The sequence below is a fragment of the Haliaeetus albicilla genome, chromosome 21 (genome assembly GCF_947461875.1).
Source record: "Haliaeetus albicilla chromosome 21, bHalAlb1.1, whole genome shotgun sequence".
NCBI lineage: Eukaryota > Metazoa > Chordata > Aves > Accipitriformes > Accipitridae > Haliaeetus > Haliaeetus albicilla.
The window spans coordinates 15,390,686-15,417,688 of record NC_091503.1 but is presented as its reverse complement, the minus strand read 5'-3'; the positions used below and the strand labels follow the sequence as shown (position 1 = coordinate 15,417,688).

Here is a 27,003-nt window from a genome sequence, read left to right as displayed (position 1 = left end):
CGGAAGAAACCAAGGGACATGAAAACAGTCAAATTCAGCTCGGTAATCAATTCTCAGCATACTGGTGGCACTGAGACACACTGGCACGTGGGACAGGGCTGGGCCACTTTTGGCACAGGGATGAATCTATGCCAGTTTGCACAGGCTGTGAAAGCACAGCCTTAGGGGAGTCCCCGAAAGACAGGTTAGCAGCAAGGCAACAGCCCCCCTTACAGTCAGGCATACCTGACATACTGAGACACACTTTGGTATTCTCCATAGAGGCTCCATCAGCTCCTGTCAACTCCAGCACAGCTGTGGACAGGGTTCTACTGAGAAAATAAGATGCCTTACAGTTGTATTAATATTTATTCCCTTCTTTCCATTCACCAACACTGCTATGTCAATATGAGCAGCTTTAAACTGATAAACCAATTTCACTATTACAATGATTGAACTGTGTGCTAAGTACATGTGCTGGATTAGAAGCACTTCAACATTTCTATATACAGAAAGCCAAGAAAGTCAAAGCTTGAATAAAATGAAAAATCACCCAGTCACTCCTTTGTGGTGTCAATTATTCCCAAGCATATATCTGAGCAAATAGAGAAAATCTAACAGTCTTGCATAAAACACTGACACATCCAAGATGCCACAATTTCACGTACATTTATTCTTTCAGTGCAGACTAAAATGAAATGCACTATTTTATTGTATTAAATATGATCAGTTACTACTACTACTACCAGAAAAGAAACTTCCTGTAGCCGTAAATTGAGCCCCTATGTGTCTGTCTAGTGTAAGGACAAGAAGTTTTTTCTTTAAGTGAAGGTGTGCAAAACATTGAATATTGTGTCATCATGCAGAAGTTAATAATTACCAGGATTTATCAGCATATCTGACTGATGCTGCATTACAAAGGAGAAGGCAGAAAGGAGTCGAAGTGACCCTACCACACGGCATGAAATTTACTCACAACTTAACTCATAATAAGAATAAAGTCAAATTTGGTAACACGTAATGGTCAGAAGACACTGGGGTTTAACTGGACAAATACAAACAGAGCTATGCTCCTTTAAAAGTACTTCATGGTATTTCTCAGCCTGGCACAGAGGACAGAAGTCACATGCGTGATTTCAATGAAGACCCCAAAATTTTGTCAGTCACTTGACAGACTTTTTTTAATCTCACATCAGTTCATTATCCTTATGTTTAGGATTCAGTCCAAGATCAAATGTCTCTCTACAGGATGGCATTCATAGTAGGTTTCAGATCAGAAAGATCTGTAGCTATATCCTGTCTTTCCACAATGCAGTTGTGTATTCCTCCTGCCAGTCATGCATACACCAGCAATTAAGATAATGAATACATAATGCTCATGTACTTATACTTACAGACAAACTAGCACTTAGGACTAGTTCTACATGAGGATCTGCATGTGGCAACACTCAACCTTGCCACACTGAATACATTTTGACTCACTGGCCCTGATAAATATCCCTATAAATGAACAAACAGCTGCACTCTAAATCCACTTACATATAGCAAACCATTTCCACAACGTATTAAATGTGCTGTAACACTCAACCAATGGATCAGGAATGCCACTTGAAGACCGCTCATCAAAAAGAAAACCTAATGCCAGTCCCAATCAGCCTCCAGGACAATGAAACTTGTAAACCTGCACCCCCATCCAGGCAGTTTCAGGTGACAAAGACATACACAGCCCATCATCTGCATGACAGAATGTTCTTTGCTGCATATAGATAAGCATTTGTTTGGCGAGAAAGTGGCAAAAATCACTTCAAGCAACAAGCTTGCAGGAGGTCACCTTAATTCTGAATCCTTCCATTTTCAGTCCTCCAGTTACAGAAAAGAAAGGTTACTTCTATTTGGTTTTTTTTAACCTAATCAAAGTGTTTCTGAAAAAAAACCAAAATCATCACCACACGTAAGGGAAAAACATACAAATGTTTTGGAACAGCAAAAAAAAAGCAACACTGCTACACAGTTGTCAGTTATAACAAGACACATATGATAGGACTCAGACTTCTGTTCCAGTGGCAATAGAAATCCTTTTATTTTTAAGCACCCTAGACTTCCCAAATACACCTGTAGACATTTTGTTCTTTTTTTTTCCTGCACAATTTAAATATCACATTGAATGAATTTAACTGCTTTATTCTGAAAAGCATTGTTGGATTTTTTTTTTAGCTGGATGAGACAAAGTAAAACAAAGTTTGAAAAAATATTTTATATAAAGTCATTGTGATAAAAGATGCACTACTGGCTTCCAAACTTTCTAGACCATGGACCACTATGAAAATCTCACAGACCTTCTGATGCCCTTTGCTGTCAAATTTTCAACTAAAAATAACAAAGAACACAATGTGGGTCCTTGGACCAGTGAAGCTCTATTTATTATAGCATGATTTATACACCACAGCTTGGAAAATATTGAATAATACAACATTCACAACTTGGGTAGACATTCGCAAGAGTGAAGTCAGTTCCACCTGAACTAGCCAGGCCCTTTATTCCTACCACTCAGCCAAATTTCAGTTTCAGGAATAAATTCACCTCAGAATAGTCTAGCAAAGTAACACTGCTCTTCTTTTTCTTAATATGGTGGATCTAATTCAGGTGCTCCTGCTCCTGTATGCTCCTCCCTGCTCCCTGGGAGAAGGGGGGCCATCTCTCAGGCTCCTCGGGACTGATGCATTGCTCACAACCAACATCTCAAACACCATCCCAGAGGCAGCAGCACCTGAAACTTACGTCTCACCAAATGCATGCAGCTTGCACCACTTCCCATGCCAAGATGTGCTTAAAATGCGGGTACAGCAACAGCTGGCATGCAGTGGTATCACCAAGATATGGCACAAGCATGGATCCATGTAGGGAGATATGTGGTAGATATCCATCCTAAGTAAAAAAAAAAAAAAAAAAAAAAAAAAAAAAATCTATTTCATCATTTGCCACCTACAGAAGAAAGTGCATGGATCTTTACTTCAATACTATTAACTCAAAGCATCCAGGAAATCCGAAACTCCCTCTGATTCACACATGCTATTACACGATAGGAGATAAAGGCCCTCACTCAGAGGGACTGACACACCAGTCCGTGACTCTCCACATCCATCTCGTCTGGCTATGCAGTCACTGACTCCTCACCCAAGCCTTAATCCTCACCAGCTGAAGAGCATCACCCAAATTGGAAGAAACACACAGAAAAGGGGATTTCCAGAGGCTCATTTCAGGGTCTTGTATCACCCCTGGACGAGCACCTCCCTATCCTCAAGTTGCGGAGGGCTAAGAGGAGGACCTTTCCTAGGCCACTTAAGCATTTTTAAGTATTTGTTCCTTGGTGCCCAGCTAAACATTGCTATTATGATTCCCAGTTACATACACAAATATTCTCGCACATACTGTAAATGCTCCAAATCACTCTATATAATAGGCTGATCCCTGAAACACTATAAATTTATTTAAATTCCTTTACATATAAGGATTAAAAAAAGTGAAGACAGGAAGGAGTTTTCCTTTGATACAATGTCAGAACAGAAGCACAGCGTCCCAAAGCTGCAGTAACATGGGATTTTGGAGAAGTCAAACCTAATTACACTAGTCTTGCAACTGAAAACCTAGGATGGCACACATTGATTTTAAAAAAAAAAAAAAAAAAAAAAAGAGTAAAAAAGAGTAAACAAAAATGTAGGTGTTCACACCTACCCCAAAGCATAAGGAAAAGGATAAAAGCAACCTTTTTTTTTTTTTAACAATATACAAGGAATATGGCCAAGGTACATCTGTATGAAAAGATGAGAAAAGGAGTATGTATTTATATGACTAAGAGAAAATCTACACTTCTATTACCTAGGACAAGAGTCTTTATATTTCAGGATATAAACACTATGAAGTTACAATATCGAAATTATTTTGCAATTATATATACTGCTTTGGAGGAGCAGTCCTTATTTTTAATGGGAATATTTACAGTTTTCTACTGCATCCTAACAAAAAAGTTGCCATTTCCACCAAAAATATTTCAATGGCAAATAAAGATGTATCCCTACTACTTCTTCACAGTCTCCCTATTTATAGTTTTCAGATGTTAGCACAAACGAGCCTGATGAGAGCATCATTTCTTCATCTGAACAATCTGGTATTGGCCTCCATTGGAACAAGGTTACTAAATTAGAGGAGCAATTCCTATGTTTTCACATCTGTTCCTCTTAAAATTCATGTATAATTCAGTACAGACTATCAAATACCTTATGAAGTCTCCTTCCAATATGTAAACATTATTTGTTGTCAACTGAAAAATGTTCTGCGGTTGCCATTGGGTTTATATTGGCTCCCTCTGCCGGCTAAAATGCACAAAGTGTAATTTAGTTGATTTTTTTTTTTCCTCTTTTCCATAAATTGTGGTAAATAGAGAACTACACCAAAGACCACGGCATAGCACAGAAATAATTTCTTTTATAATCCACTCAGGAAAGTTTACCAGTTCAAACCTGTCTACAGCAGTATGAATATTGCCAACCCAAAGGATTAAAAAAGAAAAAAGCCATATGCCATAGAAGGGGGGGGAAAAAAAAAAAATCTATACACCCTTTAGAAGTAAAGCAGGCATGCTGGAGGAAGAGAATACAGAAGAAATACTATTTGGGGGTACTATTTAAGAACAGTTCATTTTGTGTCCAGAATTTTGAAGCAGATTTGGGAAGCTACTTTGGCACTGATTTTAACTATTTCTATTAGTTAGTTTCTAAATCTTCTATATATTACATTCAGGTAATAATTACCTAATATATTTTTAAATATACTGAAAGCTTGTCTAAATAGATTTTCAGATGTTCTTTGATAGCAGTCCAAGGACATTTTTAAAAGTTTATGGGAAATTTCAGCATGAATTATTCTAACTTTTAGCAATGAGTTAGTTTGGAAGATGGGAATTTATTTAGCACTTTAATATCTGCATTCATACAAAGCTGCAGAAAAGCATCAGTTACCTGCCCATCATTGAATAATACATTACTTTTCTCTTATAAAAATAATGAAATAACCATCATGAAAAATAATATAGCCAAAAAAGCAAATAGCTCACAAGTATCTCAGAGTAAAGCACTAAAAAATTGCCAAACTCTGACTTGCTTTTTGAGCTCTTACATCCAATCAATTGATTTTAACTTTGATATACTAAAGGTTTCAGTCACAGGCTAGAAGTTTTAACCTAGCCTTGACTACAGAATTTGGTATTTGTAAAGGACAGACGCTTTTCTACGTTTTCTACGTCTTTCTTATCCTGACCAAAATTTCAGCTGAGGATGAACTTACCCCCCCCCCCCCCCAGACTGAGATGAGTTGTCAAATTCCTCTAAATTCAAGTCCCTATAAAATCACTTTAGGTTTTGTTCTCCCCCCCCGCCCCCGATCTGTGGTCACTATCACTGGGAAGATGACAAATGATAGATGTATAAATCAAAAGAACAAAGAGCAGTAAACTCATTACACAGCATATAAAATTATTGTATTGGCCATAAGATGAAATGTAGCCAGGGCTTGTAGTTAACAGTTTTTCCCTTAGTATCAAAGATTCTTATCTTCAGTACTTTGCAAATTTCCTCTCGCCAGAGACTGCAGTCTGGTTATGAATGAAAAGTCTGAGGTGAGGGTAACAGGCCCTGGCATTCACACACTTCTGCTCAGTAGGTTACAACTTAAACATGGGTATAAATAAATGAATATAAAAATATTTCTCTCATGTAGTATTACCTCCACTTAGTCTTTGTTCTGCTCAGACAGTTCCTTCTGGAATTATTTAAATTTCGGTTATTTTGAGCAGGCAACCAGAATGTAAAACACAGAAACAGTCCCTAGTGAAATTTCAGAATTACACATTCAATTTTTTCCACAAGGCTCTTGTGATGATGCCTGTAAAAAGTTTTACATATTGCAAGACCTTATCGGTATTTAATCTGCAACTGAAGCAAAAAAGGATGCTTTATATCATGCTCAAATTTAGAATTTATGCATGTTGCCCAATAAACAAGACTTTACACATTGTACACCATAGCATTATTCTTTCTTCATCAGTATAGAAAGTCAACTGGACTTTCATTCTTTAGAGAGGCAGACACATTTTCCAGCATAAAGCTAACTTCAAATTCATCAGCTGTTAACATTCTCCAATAACATCTCAATCATTTTCTTGGGGGAAAAGAAAGAAGCAAAAAAGAAACAAGCAACCTACAATGGAATGAATCAGATTGTTACACATCATGTATTTCTACATAGATGGTGTCAGTGAACATTTCTGTAACGTTCTTCCCAGTTATTAAAATCCTATTATTACTATTATTCCTATTTTTAAATTTGTAGAGAAGAAAGAAATAGTCTGTCATTAAGACCAAAATTTCTTAAGGGCCATATTCATTAACAATAGTTTTGATAATTAGATCAATCACACCTAAGTTTGCAGAAATTCCATCCTGCAAGAGTGCCAATGTTACAAGTTTGTGGCAGATAAAATCTATCCATCTGAATGCCTGAACTCCTGCTTAAGTAAAAAAAAATTGTCATGAATATAAAACATTAAGAAGCGGCATTTTCTTAATATAGTATTGTACATTTTTCTCTTGCACATACCCTGATTGTGTTCATAAACAGGGCTACGGGAAAAGAACAGCAAACAAACAAGATTGGATAAATCTGCAAGATTTCCATTTCCTGGTTACCAAAGAAGCAGTTGTAAGCTGTATTCGACACCACATAGCTCACAGGACATCTGCAGAGGCATGTATTTTTTCCAAAGTGGAAGAAGCAGTGGCCACATGGGGTGGGAAACACCAGTGCAGGATGCATGAACCCTTTCCACCAGTGAGAAAAGCAGTGCTCCATAAATTACACCAGTTTTCCCTCAGGCATCCAAACCCATCAGGCTTCCCTGCCAAGCTCCTGTCACCCACTGGCAACCAAATTAAGAATAGTCTACATCTCAGCATTATTAGAATAAACTAGTTTTAGTTATAGAAATGTGAATTTGGCAGTATTGCTACAAGCATACACAAATTATACAAATCAATTACTATTTGGAAAACAAACCTGCTTGTATTTACCACTGATCAATGATACAGCAGAACACTTAATGACACCCAAGCATTTGCAGAACACGCACACTGCGCCAACGAAATATATGAACTCAAGAGTCTTGGATATCTACCCAGAGCTCTTTAGCTGATGCTTCTGGACTCTGATGAGTTTACTGTGCACACCCATAACTATCAGCTGCAATAGATGAAGCCTTCAATGCAGCTTTAGGATAAGATGAAGAATGAACAATTCATTAAAAGACGACATTCATTTACAGAAGGTTGGAGCTATTAAAAGAAAAAGGATGACATAATAAAAACTGCACTCTGGATATAGCTGCAACAATTCACATCATGAGTCCTTCAAGCATCAAATATGACAAAGTCTTTGGTGAAGTGACCTCACTGGAGGAGACTTGTGATAGAGCTACAATGGAATCGTGAAGATCATTAGCTGAACAAGCTGTTTCCTTTCAGATAATGTTTTATTTTGCTAGCTTTCAAGAATATTGTTTTTCCATTCTTTCCACATTTTTCTGGGGAAGTTATAGTTGTCTTCAAATTCAATCTTTTCCACCTCTATTTTTCCAAATTAAAAGTATTACTACATGATCAATCACTTGACCTTTATCAACAGTATAACACGTGTTGCTGTAATATGTTTACATGCATGCACTTTGCTTACAGCAAATACAAGCTGATGCAACTTACCCAAAATCTCTTTCACCCCAACTAGAGAATTCCTACCTCATGACAGGAGAAGAGGCGAACTCCTTCCATCTGATGGAAGACTGGGTAGTGGGTGTTATCAATTGTATCACGGCGGTAGACATCTCCCACTGCCAGAAAGGCATCTAGGCCGGAGTGTATCAAGTCCCACTGATGAGCTGATGTATGTGCTCTTAGCATGTGATCACGATTCAAGTAATAGTTATCCTCTTTCCTTCTGCTGGCATGGTTTTGTGGGATAAGCAACCTATCAAAATTCTGCTGTACTGTAACCACCGGAGAAAGACCGTCATAGACAGAAAAGAGCGGAGTCCCACGACGTCCTATATATTGTTTGTAAAAGTGGTCTTTCACCTGCTCCTTGATTAGCCACAAAGGGTGATGCTTTTTGTTGTGCAAGTTCTTCCCCACCTTGGAAAGAATCTTTTCTGTGACATTGCTGTAGTCATCTTGAGGATAAGCTTTACCAAGCAGTTCCACAGTATTTGAGCAGGGTGTGTTGGCACCAAAATCTGAAGGTACAGACTTGGATGAAGAATGCCTTGAATGGGTGGGAATTCCTCTTACCTTTACTTTTGGTGATAAAGCTGTTTTAGAATACTTCGCTACTCTCATGAATTTCCAGATCATTGCCATTGCAAACTCTTATGATCTAGAGAAAGAAAGAAAAAAAAAAAAACCAACTGAGTTAGGAACTGCAATCTTGCTGCAGGAATTGCTAATATCTCAGGGATAAGTGAAATCCAAATGTCTGCTTGATTAATATGACGAAATTCCTATTATAAACCACTATTTTGACTTCAGAGGAGGGGAAATATCCCTGTGATCAAATTTCAGCTAGGATATCTTATTTAGTTATCAGTCTTCTGTATCACTGCGTGAGTATTAATGACTCTAGACCTAGCCTTAACCCCATTCCAGATACTGCTACTCTCTACAGCTGAATAAACATCAGGCCTTCTTTGAAACAGTATTTTTCATCTGGTTAAAATACAAGGCAATAACTGAATACTACTTATGTGAAACTCAGAAATTTAACAATGCCCTTCGGCAGTCAGGGACTTGCTTATAATAAAACCCCAAGCATTAACTTACTGTTATATCATGCCCCTCCATTAGCAGAAGCAATGGAAGGCATTCCACATCAACCAGATGCATGTGGCATACACTGTGCAATCATTGCTGATTCTTACTTAATGCCAAATAAAACCAGTTTAACCTTTCAAACCACTGAACCACTGTGAAAAAACAGATGGCCAGACCACAAGGCATATATTTATATATAAACAGCATATTAAGTTCACATGAGTATTGCACAAGATTCACAATAAAGGCTCCACATAGTCAGAACCAATGTTAGCATTTTGGGGTGAGCACAAAACCCCTTTTCCATATGTTCCCAGAATGGCTATTTTCATGACTTACACCACTGTACCGGTCAGGTGGGCTTGCCAAATACCAGGAAGGTGAATGAAGTGATAAGATCCTTAAAGATGTCTGAACTGAACGATTCATTTCCTATCAAAGTGCCATCTTTACACATCTGCCCTGTTTTACAAACAGGCTTTGTGCTTCACGTGTACACAACTGCATTACTCTGTAGCATTCAAAGAGAGAATTCCAAAATCAGGAGTTTTGAGGATCACAAGCCCTTCAGTCACTCCAAATGCATAAGCCCATTCTGAGATGCAAAATCACTTGAAAATCTATAGTTGGGCTTCACAAATATTAGCATAGGTTCCATTAAATAATTAAGCATTACAATTTGCTTATTACAGAATGGGACAACAGAGGCATTAGAAGTTACGTGACTGGGGAAAGGCATCTGCTCCAAACAACAAACTGGTTTGTATTTCTCTATGAACCAAGAAATCCAGGGCCACAGGTTTCCTGGGTGAAAGAATTTCCTGGGTGAAAGAATTTCCTGGGAAAGTCTTATAGAAATGGGGAAAGAAAGGACATAAGCAATGAACAGATCACAATCTTCCAGGGATAGCTTTCCATCTTTAAGCTAGGATTACAGTATCTGGCTAGCTTTCCACAGGAACATAAGAGAAACAAGTATAAAAAAAGAACAAACAAGCTAAGATTATTTTTCATACTCCTAAAGCTATATATATATATATATATGCGCAAATCGAATAGACACATTCTAGAATGCAGAGTCCCCCCGAAAATGATCTGTAAAAGATAATGGGTATGTTCATGTTTGGCTTCCTTTCTTCTGACTTACACCTGGATGTTCTCTATAGGTCTATTTCCTGAAGTAATTGTACCTCAATAAATCAAAAATAAAGGCAAGTTGGGTAGTCAGAAATTAAATTTGGCAGGGCAGCGTAAAAATGCTAAATACTGGGTTTAATCCTTTTTCTGGTTGAATATCTTAAGAAAAAGGAGCAGCTACAGCTTTTATCTAGTTTTGAAACTTTTAAGAAGGACTTTTTTTTTTTTTTTTTAAGAGTTTGCAAAACTATTTCACCAAATTAGTTCTTGGGCCAGTACTAATAGGGTTCTTCCATAAATGAATTTACACACACCCACCAGAAACCCCTCTAACATAGACTAAACAGGGGATAGCCTTACATTTTGAAAGAGGCTCCATTTTCCCCAAACATACATTCTCCTTCATGGAAAGTGAGTTCTCGTTTTCAAACAGCTGCTTGAAATACCCAATTCTAGTCAGATAATGAATTCAGCTTCCCTTAAGTAAATACCACCATCTGCCCATACATTTCTTTTTCTAAAAAATTCGATTTAAAACTTATACATAACTGTAATGTATGAAAAACTCTCGTGATTTAATCGTGAGTCTTGTCATGTTTGCTGCCTTCCTAAATACCAGTCCTCTGAGAATCAGACAAGTGTATGAGAAGTTTAATTTTCACATAAACAGTTCTTCTCATGATTATAACTTTATGGAAAAAGAAATTGGAACATGAACCATAAGCTCACGGGGGGGAAGGCACTTTGTTTATTTTAAGACTCATGATTTTTAAGGGAGACCGTAATGTATACATCTCTAAGGGCTTACCTGATGATTTTTCAGTATTTGTAATGAGCAACAATGCTATCAGTTTCTGATAGTTCAGAAACGCTTATTTTTCTGAGCAAGTGACATATACTTTTCACAAACTTGTACAGGAGAAAAACCTACAGATGAACTCGTATCAGAGATTTCATCCTAGCATTATGCTTGTGCCTTAAATAGTCAAATTGCATTACTATCTGCATGATTATTCTAATCTTAAGCAAAATCTACTGTGAGCAGTATGAAAAAAAAGTTACAGTTATCCAATGTTATCTGATGAGTTATCCAATATCCAAGTACTGCAAACAACAGCAAACAAGCAGTAAAGGAGCCACTGACGTGGTATCACACAAGAACACCAGAAACACTGAAGTCCTTCACCAACACTTTCCTGCTCCCCTCTCCCACCACAGTCATGTAGACTACTTCCAGGGTCATTACAGAAAACTGGTACCGTACTTAGTTCAACTCAACTGGTGATAAATTACATTTGCGGAGAGAAGCTGTAGAGAAGGAAGGTAAAAAGCCACGTTCACACTCTTTAAACCGTACGAGAAACTTTCAAATCAAAGAAATGTTTACCAGGGTGGAGGGCAACACTGGAAAATAAAGAAATTTCTTTACCTTTCTGCTAGCAATAAGTAACCGATGTTAAGGATACACTAATTACTTATGTTCACTTGTAATAAATAGTTATTTCTAGTAGATATCTACCTAAAGGTCTGAAAAAGCACAGTTTAAATTTATCATTTTCTTCCTTCATTGCCACCATGCTTATTATTTGGCAGTGAAACAAAACTGGTTTCTGTGCACACTGACAGAACCCGAATCCCACAGCAAAGACTGCCAGCCAGCTAACAACCACAGCAAGCCAAACAGCAGCTGTAGGTCCTGTAGCTGAAAACAAATACATAAATGGGAAATAAACATTGAACAACCACCACTGGCATCTACGACCCAAAGATCGCAAAGCACTCCGCCAGCATTACCAGTGGGTCACGCACTCTGGGCTTGACAGATATTGTACATTATGTTTTGGCAATACGTTTGGAACCATGCCTGCACGTGGGTATGAGCTTTTGAGCAGCTTCAAGGTAGACCAGAGGGCAGGAGGCAGCACCCATGCCACCCAGGGATGAAGGCATCAGAACAACCCTGTCCGTGCTCTAGATAGACCAGGTACAGATGTGACCACACTTGGCAATGTCAGTCCTCTACCACAGACCCTGTGCCATTTCTACAGCAGTTTCTGTTGATGGGCAAGGCTCCTTCATCCCCCACAGAAAACCAATCATCACCTGTGCAGCAGCACAGTAGACATTACGCATGCAGAAATACACCACAGTCAGGAGCTTAACAAGAGGGAAACAGCAGACAGAATACCAAAAAATACCATGATTTTGGAGCACATGCAAAAGGCAATTTGATGTAATAAGGCATCATATTGCTGTACTGTTAAGGCATGTCCTTTCATGTTTAAATCCAGGTTTCCATGTCACAGTGCAGCAAGGACTAAGACAGCATTATCACAGCTGCAGCTGTATTTGTCACAAGTCTCCTCTACTCCACTGAAGTTCCGGAAAGAATCATAGGCTCGGTGAAATTCCTCCTTACACCTGCCTTGAAAAAGGAGGAGAAAAGAGGGGTAGTTTAGCAGCGCACAGTGAAAAGTAAAAAGGACTGTGCACCAACATTGTTTTATTCACCCACCTCTCCTAGAAAAGTGGAAGAGAGAGAACAGTCTTGTTCAAGCAAACTAGAGCCCACCAGCAAACCAAATGGGCCTGCCTTCAGGGCCATTTGCTAGGTATTCATATCTGTGAACCAAGGGCACTCTCACTCTTGCTGACCGCTTTTCTGTATGCCCTGTGCTTTTTACTGTTTATGGCTGCAGAAACACAGATGGGCTACTGCATACATAAACTGAAGTACACGACGGGTTTGAAACCGAAATTCTACAAAGATGAGTGTCTGTCTCCTATCCAAGAATAGCTAATTAATGCAAGACTCTGAAGTGCCATGGAAAATGTTAGAAAAGTTGGGCTGCCACCATTTTGTGATGTGACAGCTTTTATCTACCGTATGTGTGGGGAGGGGAGTTCAACCAACATAGCATATGTTAAAACAAAAATTATAAACATATGCTAGGCTGCTAAAATTGGACATTTACCAGTCTGCTTAGCAATTTAGCTAAGCATTGAATTTTAGTTTTGAAAACTATGTAGGCATACAGCAGCAAATACCATTGTATTGCCATGACCATATGTACATTGCATAGGATATAACAGAAATTATTTTGCATGCAATACTAATGAAGAGCTCTGTCTTTTTTCAAGCACATTTTAAAATGCAGTTATACTATTGCACACCAGAACAGACCTTCACTCTTATTGAGCATGCTGAATTTATGTTATACACACAGTCAACTTAGAATGGATCCATTTAAGAACCTGACCTTCCAAGGGCAGAACATTTTCAGATGTCCCCGATGATGGCTAAACACCCAATGGAACAAAATATTGCATGTACTACAAAGCACCAGGCAAAATAACATAGCCTCCAAGTATTTGGCTCTTAATTTGTTCATGTACTTGGAGTTCATCTGGTTCATAATCCATGAGCAAGTTCCAAGAAACATACAGAAGAACTTTTTTTTTGGTGTTATTTTTCTTAACTGAAGCAAAAATGTGTCATAAGCTGGCTTGCTGTCTGCTCTCTAATAGTGATACATTAATCATGATGCCACCTTTGGCAACATTTTAAGGTTTGCAATACTGAGAGAGAAAATTAAAAAATCTTTTCTGGGATAAGGCATGACCGTGCTTTCTCTCAGTGTTCCACGTAAGACCTTGTTAAATATGAAATAAAAGGTATTAATAACCATGTACCTTTTTCACTGATCCAGAAGATGCCTATTGTCTGAACAAAGGCCAGTATTTCATGCCCTCTTACATACATGAACGCCTGAAGGTGTCCTGGTTTCAGCTGGGATGTAGTTAGCTGTCTTCCTAGTAGCTGGTACAGTGCTATGTTTTGAGTTCAGTATGTGAAGAATGTTGATAACACTGATGTTTTCAGTTGTTGCTCAGTAGTGTTTAGACTAGAGTCAAGGATTTTTCAGCTTCTCATGCCCAGCCAGGGCACCTGACCCAAACTGGCCAACGGTGTATTCCATACCATGGGACGTCCCATCTAGTTTAGGAACTGGGAAGTGGGGGGCAGGGATTCGCCGCTTGGGGACTGGCTGGGTGTCGGTCGGCGGGTGGTGAGCAATTGCCCTGCGCATCATTTGTACATTTCAATCCTTTTATTACTACTGTTGTCATTTTATTAGTGTTATCATTATCATTATTAGTCTCCTCTTTTCTGTTCTATTAAATCGTTCTTATCTCAACCCAGGAGTTTTACTTCTTTTCCTGATTTTCTCCCCCATCCCACTGGATGGGGGGGGAGTGAGTGAGCGGCTGCGTGGTGCTTAGTTGCTGGCTGGGGTTAAACCACGACAGAAGGCAAGCACAGAAAACATGGTCCATACTTCTGATACCCACCTTCAACCACCTTCACCATTCTTTAGGACTGCAGGATGGGCTAAGATAGTCATAGTGGGCAGCAAGTCTTTGGAGAGGGGAACACACTTCTGCATGGACCTCTGGACAAGCACCAGTTTTAAAATGTTTTGAATCATCACTTAAGTACACTCACCATTCAGTTTCAGGCTGGATATTGCAAATGATGACAATTGTTGTATTCACATCACACTGCAACAAGTTTCAGTTCCCTGTGCCATTCTCCAAAGGCTGCTACAGGCACTGGTTTCCCCAATACACAGTGTCACTCCAAGATTGTTCAAGTTTATCCATAAGTCACCCACTTATTAAAAGGATAATACTTCTCAAGATGTATGATTCAAGATAGGTAAAACATGTTTCAGTAGCCAAAATGCTTGCAAAGTTTGTAGCTGTGCTGCCTAGCTGGTATAAGACTGTTTCAAAGATTGACATAATTGGGTTTCAAGACAACCTGTAGCGAATTTGGTTTAAGCAGTTCAGGAGTATCCACACACTGGAATTTGTGATCAGCAAGCTAATCAGGTACATCAAATTGCTGAATTATTCAAAGAGTATATGATTTTTTTAAAAGAGAAAAGTATATGGCATATTGACACTACAAGTAAAAGACCAGAGGCAAACAAATTCAGACTTCTGTTTCTAGAAGATGGGAAGACACCAAACTCTAAAACATGCAAAATTCAGAAGTTTAAGGTGAGCAGTCCAACCATACCATTTTTAGTTGAACAGAAAACCATAAAAAAACTGGATGAATAAAAACAAAATAAACAAATACAGAGGAAAGAACCTATCGGTGAAAAAAAAAATTATATATACACGACAGTAGATTAAATTAAAGAAAATCACCCCTGCTCGGTAACAGTATGTTTCTTTCATTTATACCTTAATTATTTCTTGATTTTCTTTTTCACAAGCTAAAGCAGAGTTTGTTTTTACTGAAGAAATGTCAATTAAGCCCTTTAGTGGAAACTTTCAATATTGTACAATGACTAAGGCACACAAAACTCTACTGAAAATTAAGCAGCTGTGACCTGAGCTCCTACTGACATACCTGTGCTCTTCCCTCTCTCCACAATGAGGCAAAACACCTAATAAATAGTCAATTTCACATTTTAAGGGAAAATCCTCATTACACAAAAAAATTTTGCATACATTACATTGCAAATTACAGACTGCAAAAAGGCAATGCAGAAAACATTCTTAAATATTCTCAAATGTGTCTCCTGCTTTTAAATACATCTATTTTTCAAGGGAAGCAAATCTGAAAAAAACACTACCTTTGTCTGCTGAGGGAATATTCTTTTTCCAATACCTTGAAAGTGTTGCCAACTAGCCTTCTTCATTAGAAGACATATTGTAAATAACTGTCAGATGAAAGGGACAGACACTTTTAAATACCTATTAAATCCTCACTGCAGTCAAGATTACCACTCTCTCTTCTGCTTTCTTTTTTCCACCAATATCTGCAACTCAATTATATGTATTTTTCTGTAGAGGTGTATGCCATCAAAATTTTACTCCTATGCAGTTTTATCTGAGTAAAAATTAGTTTGTTTAGAAATTAGACATTAGCAGTATTTATGCGTAGTGGTATGCTTTCTTAGTTCTCACTGATTAACTACACCATTTGGACATAATAAAACCATAGAGACCTTATCCTGCCTTAATAGGAGGGGGGAGTAATATTTTTTTTGCAGTCAGTTATTAAATGCCAAGAATGGGACACGTACAGAGTTGGTAAGAGTGCAAAGGACAACAGAGGAAGTATAATTAAGTATTGCTAATTTCCATGATAGTAATCCAAAACACTACACCATAAAACAACAACTCCACCGCAAGGGGGGTGATCAACATGGTACATGCTGCACTCCTGAAACAGCAGAACCTCCTGAACTTCAGCACTGCTGCTCATGTAGAGAAAGTCACCTGTAGGTGCATTGCCATGTGTCGGCGGTTTCTGTGGGATGAAGATGCAGACTGCAATACACTGCAGGAAAGCATAAAGCTATAGGTATATGCTTTACTTTTACAATTTATGGCAGAATCGCTCAACCACAGCCACCAGAAGTGCTGGATCCTCCCAATTTCAGAAAGCTGAAATCTCCCGTTTGGAGAAGTGCTGCACCTCTCTGGCAATGGCAATGGCAACAGCAGCCCAGCCCTCTGGAGATGCTAGTGGTAGACAAGATATCCTTCGACTCAGAAGGCATCATTTGCTGATCAAATGACTGCCTGTCTCCTCCCAGGAAAGGGCAGAAAGAAACACAGCAACATCTTACACACCAGATTTAACACACATGCTACTTAATGGGCTACATTTAACCTTCATCTGAAAAATATTCAACATGCCCAAATACCTAAGTTTCAGACACCTCATATGGCACAGCAAAAAATTAAACCTGAGAAACAAACCCAGCCCACCCAATACTAAGAAAACCAAATTACTTAGATGGGTCATGCCAGAGAAGGCAGCTAACATTAATCATTCAGTTCATCCACAAACTAGGAGGTCTTAAGCTCTACCTGTTATCTCCTGGTAGTACTCTGACTCCTATCATCTCCTTCCATTCTTGAGGAGAACTGGGAAAATCCATGACTTACCACAGAATTCCAGATGCCCTCCTTAGTAATACCCTAGACATGCTGTAGTTTAAAAGAATAATCTAAATATTAATATGAAATAATATATATAATAAATATTTTAAACCAGGGAGCTATTTCATGGTTTTAATATGTTTGTGATCAACATTTAAATCAAACTAGCCTTTCCTATCATGTTCCAACTCTAAGTAGTGGTGGAGTGGATTGTAAGTTTTGCGTCACATCAATTTTCTGTCACACAAAGCTCTAAGGAGATCAGTTTCACATATTTGCTATCATCTTGAGCCAAAATATTACCAGAGATCCACATCTCAGACCTAGCTGTGATGTGAACTTCAACTCAACTCAAACTTTAACTCAGCTGCAGTATCACGCCTTGATGTCTCTATCATAGAAATAATGAAAGCCTGTGAACGGACAGAGACTTTACCAGGACTATGTATATTTCAACAGCCAGTAAAAAAAGGAAGACAGACAAATTTCTCCACGGATTTCACTTCAGAATCAATAAGTCTCATGGACTTCAGTATGGATAAAGAAGAGAAAATGTAGGTGTTTGCAGCAGAGACTCTGCTGCAGTCCAACACCTCCCAGTTAGAAAATGTATGATCATGTGTGTACAAAGAAGCCGTCTCTAGTTTGAACTGCACCGTCTTCATTTATCTGTCACAAGCTCTGACAAAGCATTTAAGGAAAAGATTAGAAGGCTCCTAAGGAAGAAACTACATTTCCCTGCCTGGGGCATACCACTTCTCTGAGGTTGGTAGGAACGGGGCTGAAATATTAATGAGTGAGCCATTTGTCAAGAAAATTATGCAAGAAACCTTGGCAGCCACACAAAGAGGCTAGCAATAAGATACCAAAATAGGGCAGTACAAACCAAGCAGTTAAAAGAGAAAGAGGGAAGAAAAAAAAAAGTTTTTTAAAAACACTTTCATTTGCTTGTCCAAGCTCATAAGCTTTGGAAGAAAACAATAAATGAATGAATGGGAATATTTAAAGATAAAAATTCAGACTCAGAATTAGTAATAACAGGTACTAACTTCTAAAAGGGACTAGGAGAGCCGCTCTAAGATCTAGAATTCAAATTTTCATGTCTTGATTCCTCCAAGAAATTACTTCTAGTGACACACTTTGCAAATAAACTAGCTTACCATGCTGTCATGACAGAAGCCACTTAATTATTGAAAACTCACATAAACAAATGAAAAAGAAAAAATCCCACAAGGGACAGATAAACAAAAATGAAAAAATACACTCATCTTGAGGTTTCCTCACACATCATAATGAAGACAGACAAAGAAAAAAATTGTAACCACTGTGTCAAATCAGATGTTAAAATCTATACTCCCTAAAAAAACCCCAAGAACTAAATCAGTTCCAGGAGTTTCTGTGTATTATTTCTCCATAAAAGGAACTTGCAAAAGAAAGAGATTAAGAAAAGATTCAGTCAGACTCCATGTTCCTACCATTTATTGCCACTTTTTATATTTATTCATAAATTTTGATATAATTTTAGTATCAGTATGCTTTTAGGGCCAGGTATACTATAATGTTATATAGTACTCTTTATATAATAAATTTGAAGGCTTAGTTTTTAAAGAGACATTACTAATTTTTAGTGTAAGCAAATTTGAAAAGCATGCAAAGCATCATCATATATTAAAAAGATAAGTAATCTAAAACTTTCATTAAAAAAGCAGATGGTCTTATTGGCAAATAAAGCAAATTATTATGTATGTTGATTTACCAAAACATAGCTATAGTCACCTTGCTAAATGTTAAACAGGTCCAACAATGTGATTCATGGGTTCGATCACCATTAACACCAGTTGGACATACTGACACATATACAGAACAGTGTTATAGAGCAGCATTTGGACATTCATTAAGCAGCACTCTGCTCTTACATAGCATATCTTCACATAGGATCTCAAAGTGCTTTTCAGCCATTAACCAATTAAGCTCTACAATACTCCCATGGGAAAAGTATTGCATTATTTATACCTATTAGTGCGGCAGCTCCCAATTCAAGAGTGCTGTACTTCAACATCTTGGCTTTCACTTACTTTTTCTTTCCAAATTGTTTTGATTATATTGCCATATTTCTCTGTGTTCGGAATTTTTCTGTTGTTTGCAATATCATTTTATCAACAATTTAACAAGCATAATGGCTACTGTGAATAGAATCAAAATGTTTCAAAAGCAGCTTGCCAAAAATCACCTGTTAGGAATCATGCTGAACAGTTCAGAAATACTGAGCTATTACCATTGAAACAAACTTCTCTCTGAATGTGCAGATTTTTAAGGCTCAAACCTATGTTTCTTGAGCAAGAAGTAGAGAGTCACTGCTCTGTTTGTATTGTGTCTCAAACTTCATAGGCCTTAATGTTATTGTAATTATAATTATGTACTTAGTATGATCAGGAGAGATCAACTGGAGAGGCAGAAGACATTTAGGGGAGATGGGAAGGTAAATAAATGAAGCATTGTTGGGGCAAACTGGGATATGAAAGAAGAAAGTAATAAACTGTGTAAAGTGGCACGGGACAGACCATTGCCACTGTATCTGCTCCACAGCAAGGTTGGCCTGCAAACCAGCATGGCATTCACTAATCATCTCCTTTGAACTAGGATTTCATCTCTGATCACCACGCTTACCAGAACCAAAGACAGCATTTATTTTGATGAGGAAATCAGGGGCCTCTTTTGGGGAAGTTTCATGTTATACCTAACCCCACTGCTGCTCTTGCCTCAGATTAAGCAGAGTGGATCATGTCAGCGTGCCAGTCCAACCAGGAAAAACAGTATTACGTGGTGGGTTGTCTCTCTTGTATCAGTTGTGAGAACTGACAGAGCCATCTGAGATTAAATAAACATAATACATACCGAGATCCAAGGCAGGCAATAAAGACAAGAATCTTCTAATCATATTTACGGTGAAAACCTAGCCAAAAGCAACAGCATGCCATCAGCCTTAAGACTTGGTTCTGCTGGGGCCAAAGCCCCTGGGTGCCGGCCTGGCACAGCAGTCAGCATTTGCTGAAGAGTTTTGCAGAATTGAGGCCCAAGAGCTCAGCAGAGCTCACACAAAGCCCACAAATGACTGCGGAGTGAAGGAAAAGGAAAGCAAATCTAACCAATGTTACGGAACAGGAAAGAGGGTGCCTCCTACACCATGTGTTATTACCATGGTAGTAGCCCCTGAAGCCAGGCAGACTACACACGAAATATGAAGATACAGCACCTAGAAATGAAAAATGCCATGCCTGGTGCCATCAGTGTAGGTAATCAGAAAGAAGCGTGAGGTCAGTAGTGACAGATACCACACATTAGTGATAAATAATTTTAAATTATAATCTTTACCAAGACCAGAGGGCAGAGTAAAAGTGAATCCACAGTACGATTTAAAAGCATTATAGGATGCTTTGAAACCAAATCCTAATTGAACGGAGGGGTGGGAGATGCAGGTCTCAAATGTGCAAGAAGGTAGGAAACGGTGACTTGCTGAGGCCAGAATCAAGTACATAGGACCTGAGAAGGTCACAATGAGTTAACTTTAAGCTAAAAGGCATGGCCACAACCCCTCTTCCTTAAATGCATAAAAGCCAATGGACAATTGCTATAATGAGCTGCTACAAAAGGTAAGGGCAACCTCACTCAGCAAAGGAAAACGTAACCAGCATCTCCACAACATCAGACTGGGACAGCCACAGATTTGTAATGTGTGCTAACATTTTTTCAGTATGCACCTTTCATATTAAATTCCTGGAGTTCCAGGGACCACTGCCCAGAGTTATTAAATCAAAATGATGGTTTAGACTTCAAAGTTACAATTTCCCAAGTATAGGCTATCATGTAATCAATATAATGATTGATTTTGATTTTGTGTTATTTTTCTCTGTAGTTACTATTACCTTATTGGGTCTTTTAAAAAAAGAACTAATTTCATTTTCATGGTGCTACTCTATGAATACTCAAAGAACCAAAATTATTACAGGAAATTTGTCCAACTTGCTATTTGATATAACAAAATCTGGTGTAATATGGCACACCGCCTCATTTTCTAGGCAACATTGAAATATTAATATTGGACTTCACTTTCGAGGCTGAGTAGACAAAATTATATTCATCACATCTGATGAACCTGATTTATCTACAAATCTACTGAATGCCCAAACATGAACCGGCAATTTATTCAGAAACATGTAACCAAAACTGCAAAGTTTCATATGCATAACTGTAAACATCCAACTTCTGTAGGTATAAAATAAACCTTCATGTGGGAATTTCATATTTGTAAATTACAACTAAACATTTCCAGTTGTTCACATGTTCCTACCCCCACCCCTCTCCAAACACACCAAGATGTGTGCTCAGCTGCATGATGTTGCAGGATTCTGCTCTGTTCTTACCTCATACCACATGAGACCCCAAACATTTCTAAGATGGTTTTGGGGTCTGTTCTCAGCTAAGCCAGACTGAACACCACACACTGCTTTAAAAAAAAAAAAAAAATACTCACATGAAGCTAAAAACATTATTTCAGTGAATAATAAGAGCTGAAAATCATTCCAGAAATTACCAGATTCTTTATCATTCAGCCTAAATTATTTGGCATATTTTTTTTTGTTGTTTGGGGTTTCGGTAGTGTTGGTGTTCAGAGTTTTTTTAATAACAATTATTTTCTGACACCCCACCATAAGAAGCTGCATGCCCAATTGCTGACATCTATTTAGACACAATAGAACAATTAAACTTTGTTGGTAAATATTTCCATAAAATCCATCAGGTAACTAAGCCAAGGATGAAAAGTCTCAGGATGAAGTTTTTTGAACTTTTAAAGTTAAAGCCGCTATCCTGGACCTTTACAGCATTTAATTTTCTGCCATTTCAATACAGTCATTGGCATCTGGGCTGAAAACTCTCCTTTTCCAATTCTTCTTTCTGTCATCTGCTGGGAGGCAGAGTAGAATAATTAGATTGACTCAAGCAGTTGCTGATTGCTTTCAGTGTGTAGTTCATTCCTTGACACCACAGAGAGGAGTCTTGCTAAATAAGGATCAATAGACTGGATAGGAATGTTTAAATTTTCTTCAAAGCTGAAGAGCAATGCCACAAAAAATGAACTTGTTTTGAAAGCAAGTTATTTGGAAAAAAAAAGAAGTTGAAGGAGTTTACTGCATGGCAAAGTTTACGAAAGAAATGTGAAGTACAGGATCTAAGCAGAATGAAACTGAAGTCTGTCTTTTCAATTCTCGATTACTTCTTACTGCAGAGCTACCAAAAAACACAGCTCAAAGGAAAGGAAAGCAATCAAGGCATGATGTTAACATTACAACATCAGTTAAAAAAGAAATACATCCAGTGAAGGGGCCTTCAATCACAGACTATTGCAAAAATCACATATAAAATACACCATTACAATCAGCACCTCTGTTCATAATTACAGGAAAAGATCAAATACTGTGTACAGGCAGACAGAAAGAATAAAAAAAAATAAAAAATTACAACCTCTTGCTTCCAGGCTGATGCTATTTAATTAAGACAGAAGCAGGGGAAAGGTAGTTTCCTGTATTATCATTGCTAGTGTAGACCTGTGTTGAGGATTTCTTGGCTGGGCAAGGGCATGTGAGCAATCCAGCCGTTAGGTGGGAATGAAGCATAAGTTTACAAAGTGCTGGAGCAGACAAGGACGCTGTGTCCTTGTACGCTGGGAAAAAGGAAGATAAGAAGAGCCTGACAAACAACTCCTGGATGCTGAAGAATGAGATAAGTAACTGCTGGACACCTCGTGAAGAAGCTTGCACAGCCAATAGAGGATATTATAGTGTCGCGTGAACCGGGGTATTGTACCAATTAGAGTATTGTATAAGGCGCGTGCATAAGCGCATAAGATATATAACTGTGTCAAACGTTGTAGTAAATGGACTTCACTTGATCACATTGGTCTGTGTGTGATGTCCCCTGTGGATCCTCCACAACAGACCTGTTGTGAGCATTCAGTCTTCTTTAGCACTACATGAATTTAAAATAACATAACTATAAAGCACTCTGAATTTTTTTCCTTTAAGTCTTAAAGCCAGCTTTTTCTCAAAACAAAGTAGCAAACTAGGGAAAGCTCTTTTACTGTCTCTTACTCTTTTATACTTTCAAATTACTTCTCTGCTCTAATGTTTATTTTGATACTATGTGGAGTGGGTAAACCAAAATGTTTCATCAGAAAAAGAGCTAAATTTCAGTGGCCTTTTAACCTGCTGTACTTTTTGCAGCACTTTTGCTAAGTTTGCTGTAAACTGAGAAACAAACGATTGAAAGATATCTCCTGGTGTACCCAAAGGTGATACATACTCACGCTTAGGGCTGAAATTCACCACTTTCCAGAAGGGTGGCACCCAACTCTTTGCCAGGTAAGCCTTATAAAGGTAACTATAAAATCAGGTACACTTCTGATGCCTGAATCCTGCACTAGATGTATCTCACACAGCAGGAATTTGCAGCTTAAGGCCTGAACTCAAACCTGTTTATTAAGTACCTTAGAACATGGCCTTCTGACATACCAGATACACTCAGAAATACTTTGTGTAAGTTACATTACATCTCCGTATGGATGTCCTGCATTCAAACTGTTCAAATAGTTACCATGTTAATCTCCATCCTAGTGGTATCCATACTTTACTCAGTTTAAGTTCCACAAGCATCAAATTTAGTGCAGTCAGTAAATCTGTCATGCTAAATTCTACCACCTCTCTCAAAAATCATGATTTTATTATTAGCAACTTGTGGGCAATTAGTGTAATTATCAGCAGACTTGGATTCATCCTAATCAGCATTTGTTTCAATTCCACAGGCAAACAAGACATCTCCAGTAAAACACCACAGTAAGAATATCAATGACTTCACATCTAGCTATAGTGATGCTACTGTGTTTGGCCCTCACTCTCCACAAAACAAAAATTACATTGAATTCCATGCAGTTTTCAGTATGTCACATAATGCCTTCATGACATACAGATACAAATGTCAAATAAATTATAAGAGTATATTGCATAATGACATGAAGTATACACCAGTACAGAAGGTGAAATGTAAGTTCTGAACACAAAAGACTACTCTCTGATATTTGAAAGGATACTTTTCATATTTGTCTCTTCTGTAGCAACTGTGACCTGCATTGTTACAAGCATCCAGTAATTACAGGAGTCCAACCTAAGAAAACATAGGCCTGACTATCAAAGCTACTAAAATAGCCACAGAATGCCTTGATCTGACCATCCAGCTATTGACAAACATGTAATTACTAATGTGCAAATAAGCACCTCCACCTTTTTTTCTTTTTCTGCTGAGATCATTTCTCAACTGTAAAGTCCTATTTCTTATGCACCATCAGATCATTAAAAATTTCAACTTTTATTCTATTCTACTGAGAAAAAGTGGAGAAAAGATAGCACAGGCCAGAAACCAGGAGATTCCTCATTCCCATTTTATGCTTTCTAGCTTGTATTACCAAAGAAAAGGCAGATGACTGCCTCACACATCCTTTCTTATAAGTGGGTATTTTCTACAGGAGATTACTAGTGAATGAATGCAAAATTTATTTATTACACGACCCTCCCAAAATTATTAACAGCTCACTATCAAAACCAAAAAGGTGTACTGAGTGGGCTTTTGCAAGAATCTGAACTTGGTCTTGTTTCAGGGACTGTTTTCATCAGCAACCTACATAACAACAGAGGACACACTGAAATTTGCTAATCATCAAGAGCTGATACTGCAGGTATGCTGGATAACAGGGCTGGAACTCAAGATTATTCTGTCAAACTAAAGGAGTGGTCAGAAAAATAACAGAATGATTCAGCAGGGGCAAGTGCAAGTTTCCATACTTCGGCAGATAGTCAGCTGGATACCTACACCACAGCAAGTAAGCAGCTAGATAGCAACTTCTTCAGAAGAGGATCAGGGGTTATAATAGACTGCAAGCTGAATATAAGTTCAAAGTGTGATTTTTTTAAAAAAAGAAACCATCATACAGGAATATAAACAGGAGTACATACTCCATAAAATAGTAAGCACTCCCATCCTTCTGTTTAGCAGGAAGGAATAAAAGACTCAAATTTTTGGCATAACATTTATAAAATATGTGAAACAATTTGAAAGAGTCCAAATATAGTAAAAAAAATTACCACAAGTCTCAAATGAGGAACTATGTAGAAAGACTGAATATACTATGACGATTTAGACTAGAGAGAAAAAATTTAAAGGCATTTTCATAATCAGATCTGAAAGAAAGTTGCACACCCTTGACTCCACTGTACCCTGGCTAGGACAAGCAGCAAGGTACCTACTGAAACCAAAGCTAGAAAAATTTCTATCAGCTATTAGAAGAAGTCTTTCTACAAATCGAGTGACATATAGTAAGAGAGGGCTTGTGCGGTTTTATTATTTCATGCAGATTTCTAAACAGCTGTGCTAAAAAAACAGGCATAAAATTCAGCCTGCTTTGGGGCTCAAAGAACAGACTAGTCAGTATCTCAAGGTCTTTTCAGTTTTATTTTGTTTTATGTTATAATTTCTATGATCATTATTACATTTTTTTTTAATGAAACACATAATAGGGGTTATCCCTTAGAGGTCTACCTAAGTCTTTCTTTCAGTAGCAGGTTTAATGGTGCTTACGGCTGTATGCCAGTTACATTGCTGAACGTTTAGCAGGTGATGTATTTGCTTATAGGCACTGTCATATTTTATCCATCTCAGCATCTATTTAGTAAGTGCTTTAACATTCTAGAGTATGGCAGGTGCTATATAAAACACAGCATTATTTTCCATATTTTATTCCCCTCACTGGCATTCCTACTCTCAGGTTAACTGGCAAGAGTACAAATATTCACAGCAATTTTAAAAAAGAAAGTTTGAGTGCTCACTGAGAGCCACAATTAGCTGTGTACTATCAGTAAACAAAACACAATACAACAATGTTCCTTTCCTATACAACAAAATTTCTCAGCATTTTTTTGTATAGAAGGAAATACGACAGCAGACATTCTGCAGTGGTCATTCAAACAGACACCTCCTGCTAATTGTATGCTGCCAACAATGGCATCTGATTTTCTTAAAATGTATTATGGTTGTGTTCCAATTAGTCCCTTCACCTTGTTCCATGGCATAGGATAGGCAGAAAAAAATCCATCTGGATTAGACTTTTCCATTCATAATTTCATCCTACTTGTATTTAAGATTTCAAGGTGGTCTAGATGCCAACTCCCAATGAAATTAATGGAAAAACACCAGAAACATCTGTGGAAATCATATTGAGCTGACAAACACTACTTTTACTCCACTCTCCAAACTATAGCTGCACATATTGCAACTTTTCAACTATTTTCCTATTGAAAAATGCTCATAACCATTGAAAAGTCATGTAACATGTCAGATATATAGTATATGCCCATGTATTTAATGATTTTATGTGTTTCAAAGACATACAAAGAAAGTCATCTGAAGACAAATTTTAAGCAGAACAACTGAAAAACCTAAAGATGCAATTCTGAAAGTGGAATTCTCACTGCATTGCACACCATAGAGTGCTCCTCCCAGTGAAGAGGATGTTTCAGGGTGCAATTCTATATAATCACAGAATCTACTACATTAGGAGTAAAATTACTAGTTTAGCAACTCAGCAATAAGGGTGGAGAGAGTCAAGGCAAGATAAAGAATAGGATATCATATTTGTTTCCCTGAAAAAGGCTGTTTCAAGTAGACCCATGCTGTCACAAAAAAAGGTGGAGGGCAGTAACATTTAGAGGCTGTTTGAATGAGTCTGACATACCTATCAGCTGTCAACAGGTATCTTGACAGCTGTTGACAAAGAGCATCATAGAGCATTGCCCTACTCAGTAATTATAGAAAGAACATGACAGCAGGAAAACTAAGCTTAATTGTGAAAAGAAACAGCCTGGCCCTCTTATAAAGCAGCTTGAAATCACTTTTTTTTTTTTCCCCC

General features: G+C 37.9%; 1 protein-coding gene across 12 annotated transcripts in view; it reads right to left on the bottom strand.

Annotated features, from left to right (window-relative positions):
- The window catches only part of FARS2 (phenylalanyl-tRNA synthetase 2, mitochondrial), a 249,560-nt gene that overhangs the window by 185,452 nt on the left and 37,105 nt on the right, over window positions 1-27,003 (bottom strand). For 10 of the 12 annotated variants that reach the window (XM_069809022.1, XM_069809029.1, XM_069809018.1 and 7 more), the window contains one exon: window positions 7,821-8,454. In XM_069809022.1, coding sequence (XP_069665123.1) covers window positions 7,821-8,438 — 618 coding nt within the window. In that variant the 5' untranslated portion in view covers window positions 8,439-8,454. Of the gene's footprint in view, window positions 1-7,820; window positions 8,455-16,258; window positions 16,357-27,003 lie in introns of all 12 variants that reach the window. The other 2 variants (XM_069809028.1, XM_069809030.1) reach the window with 2 other exon arrangements.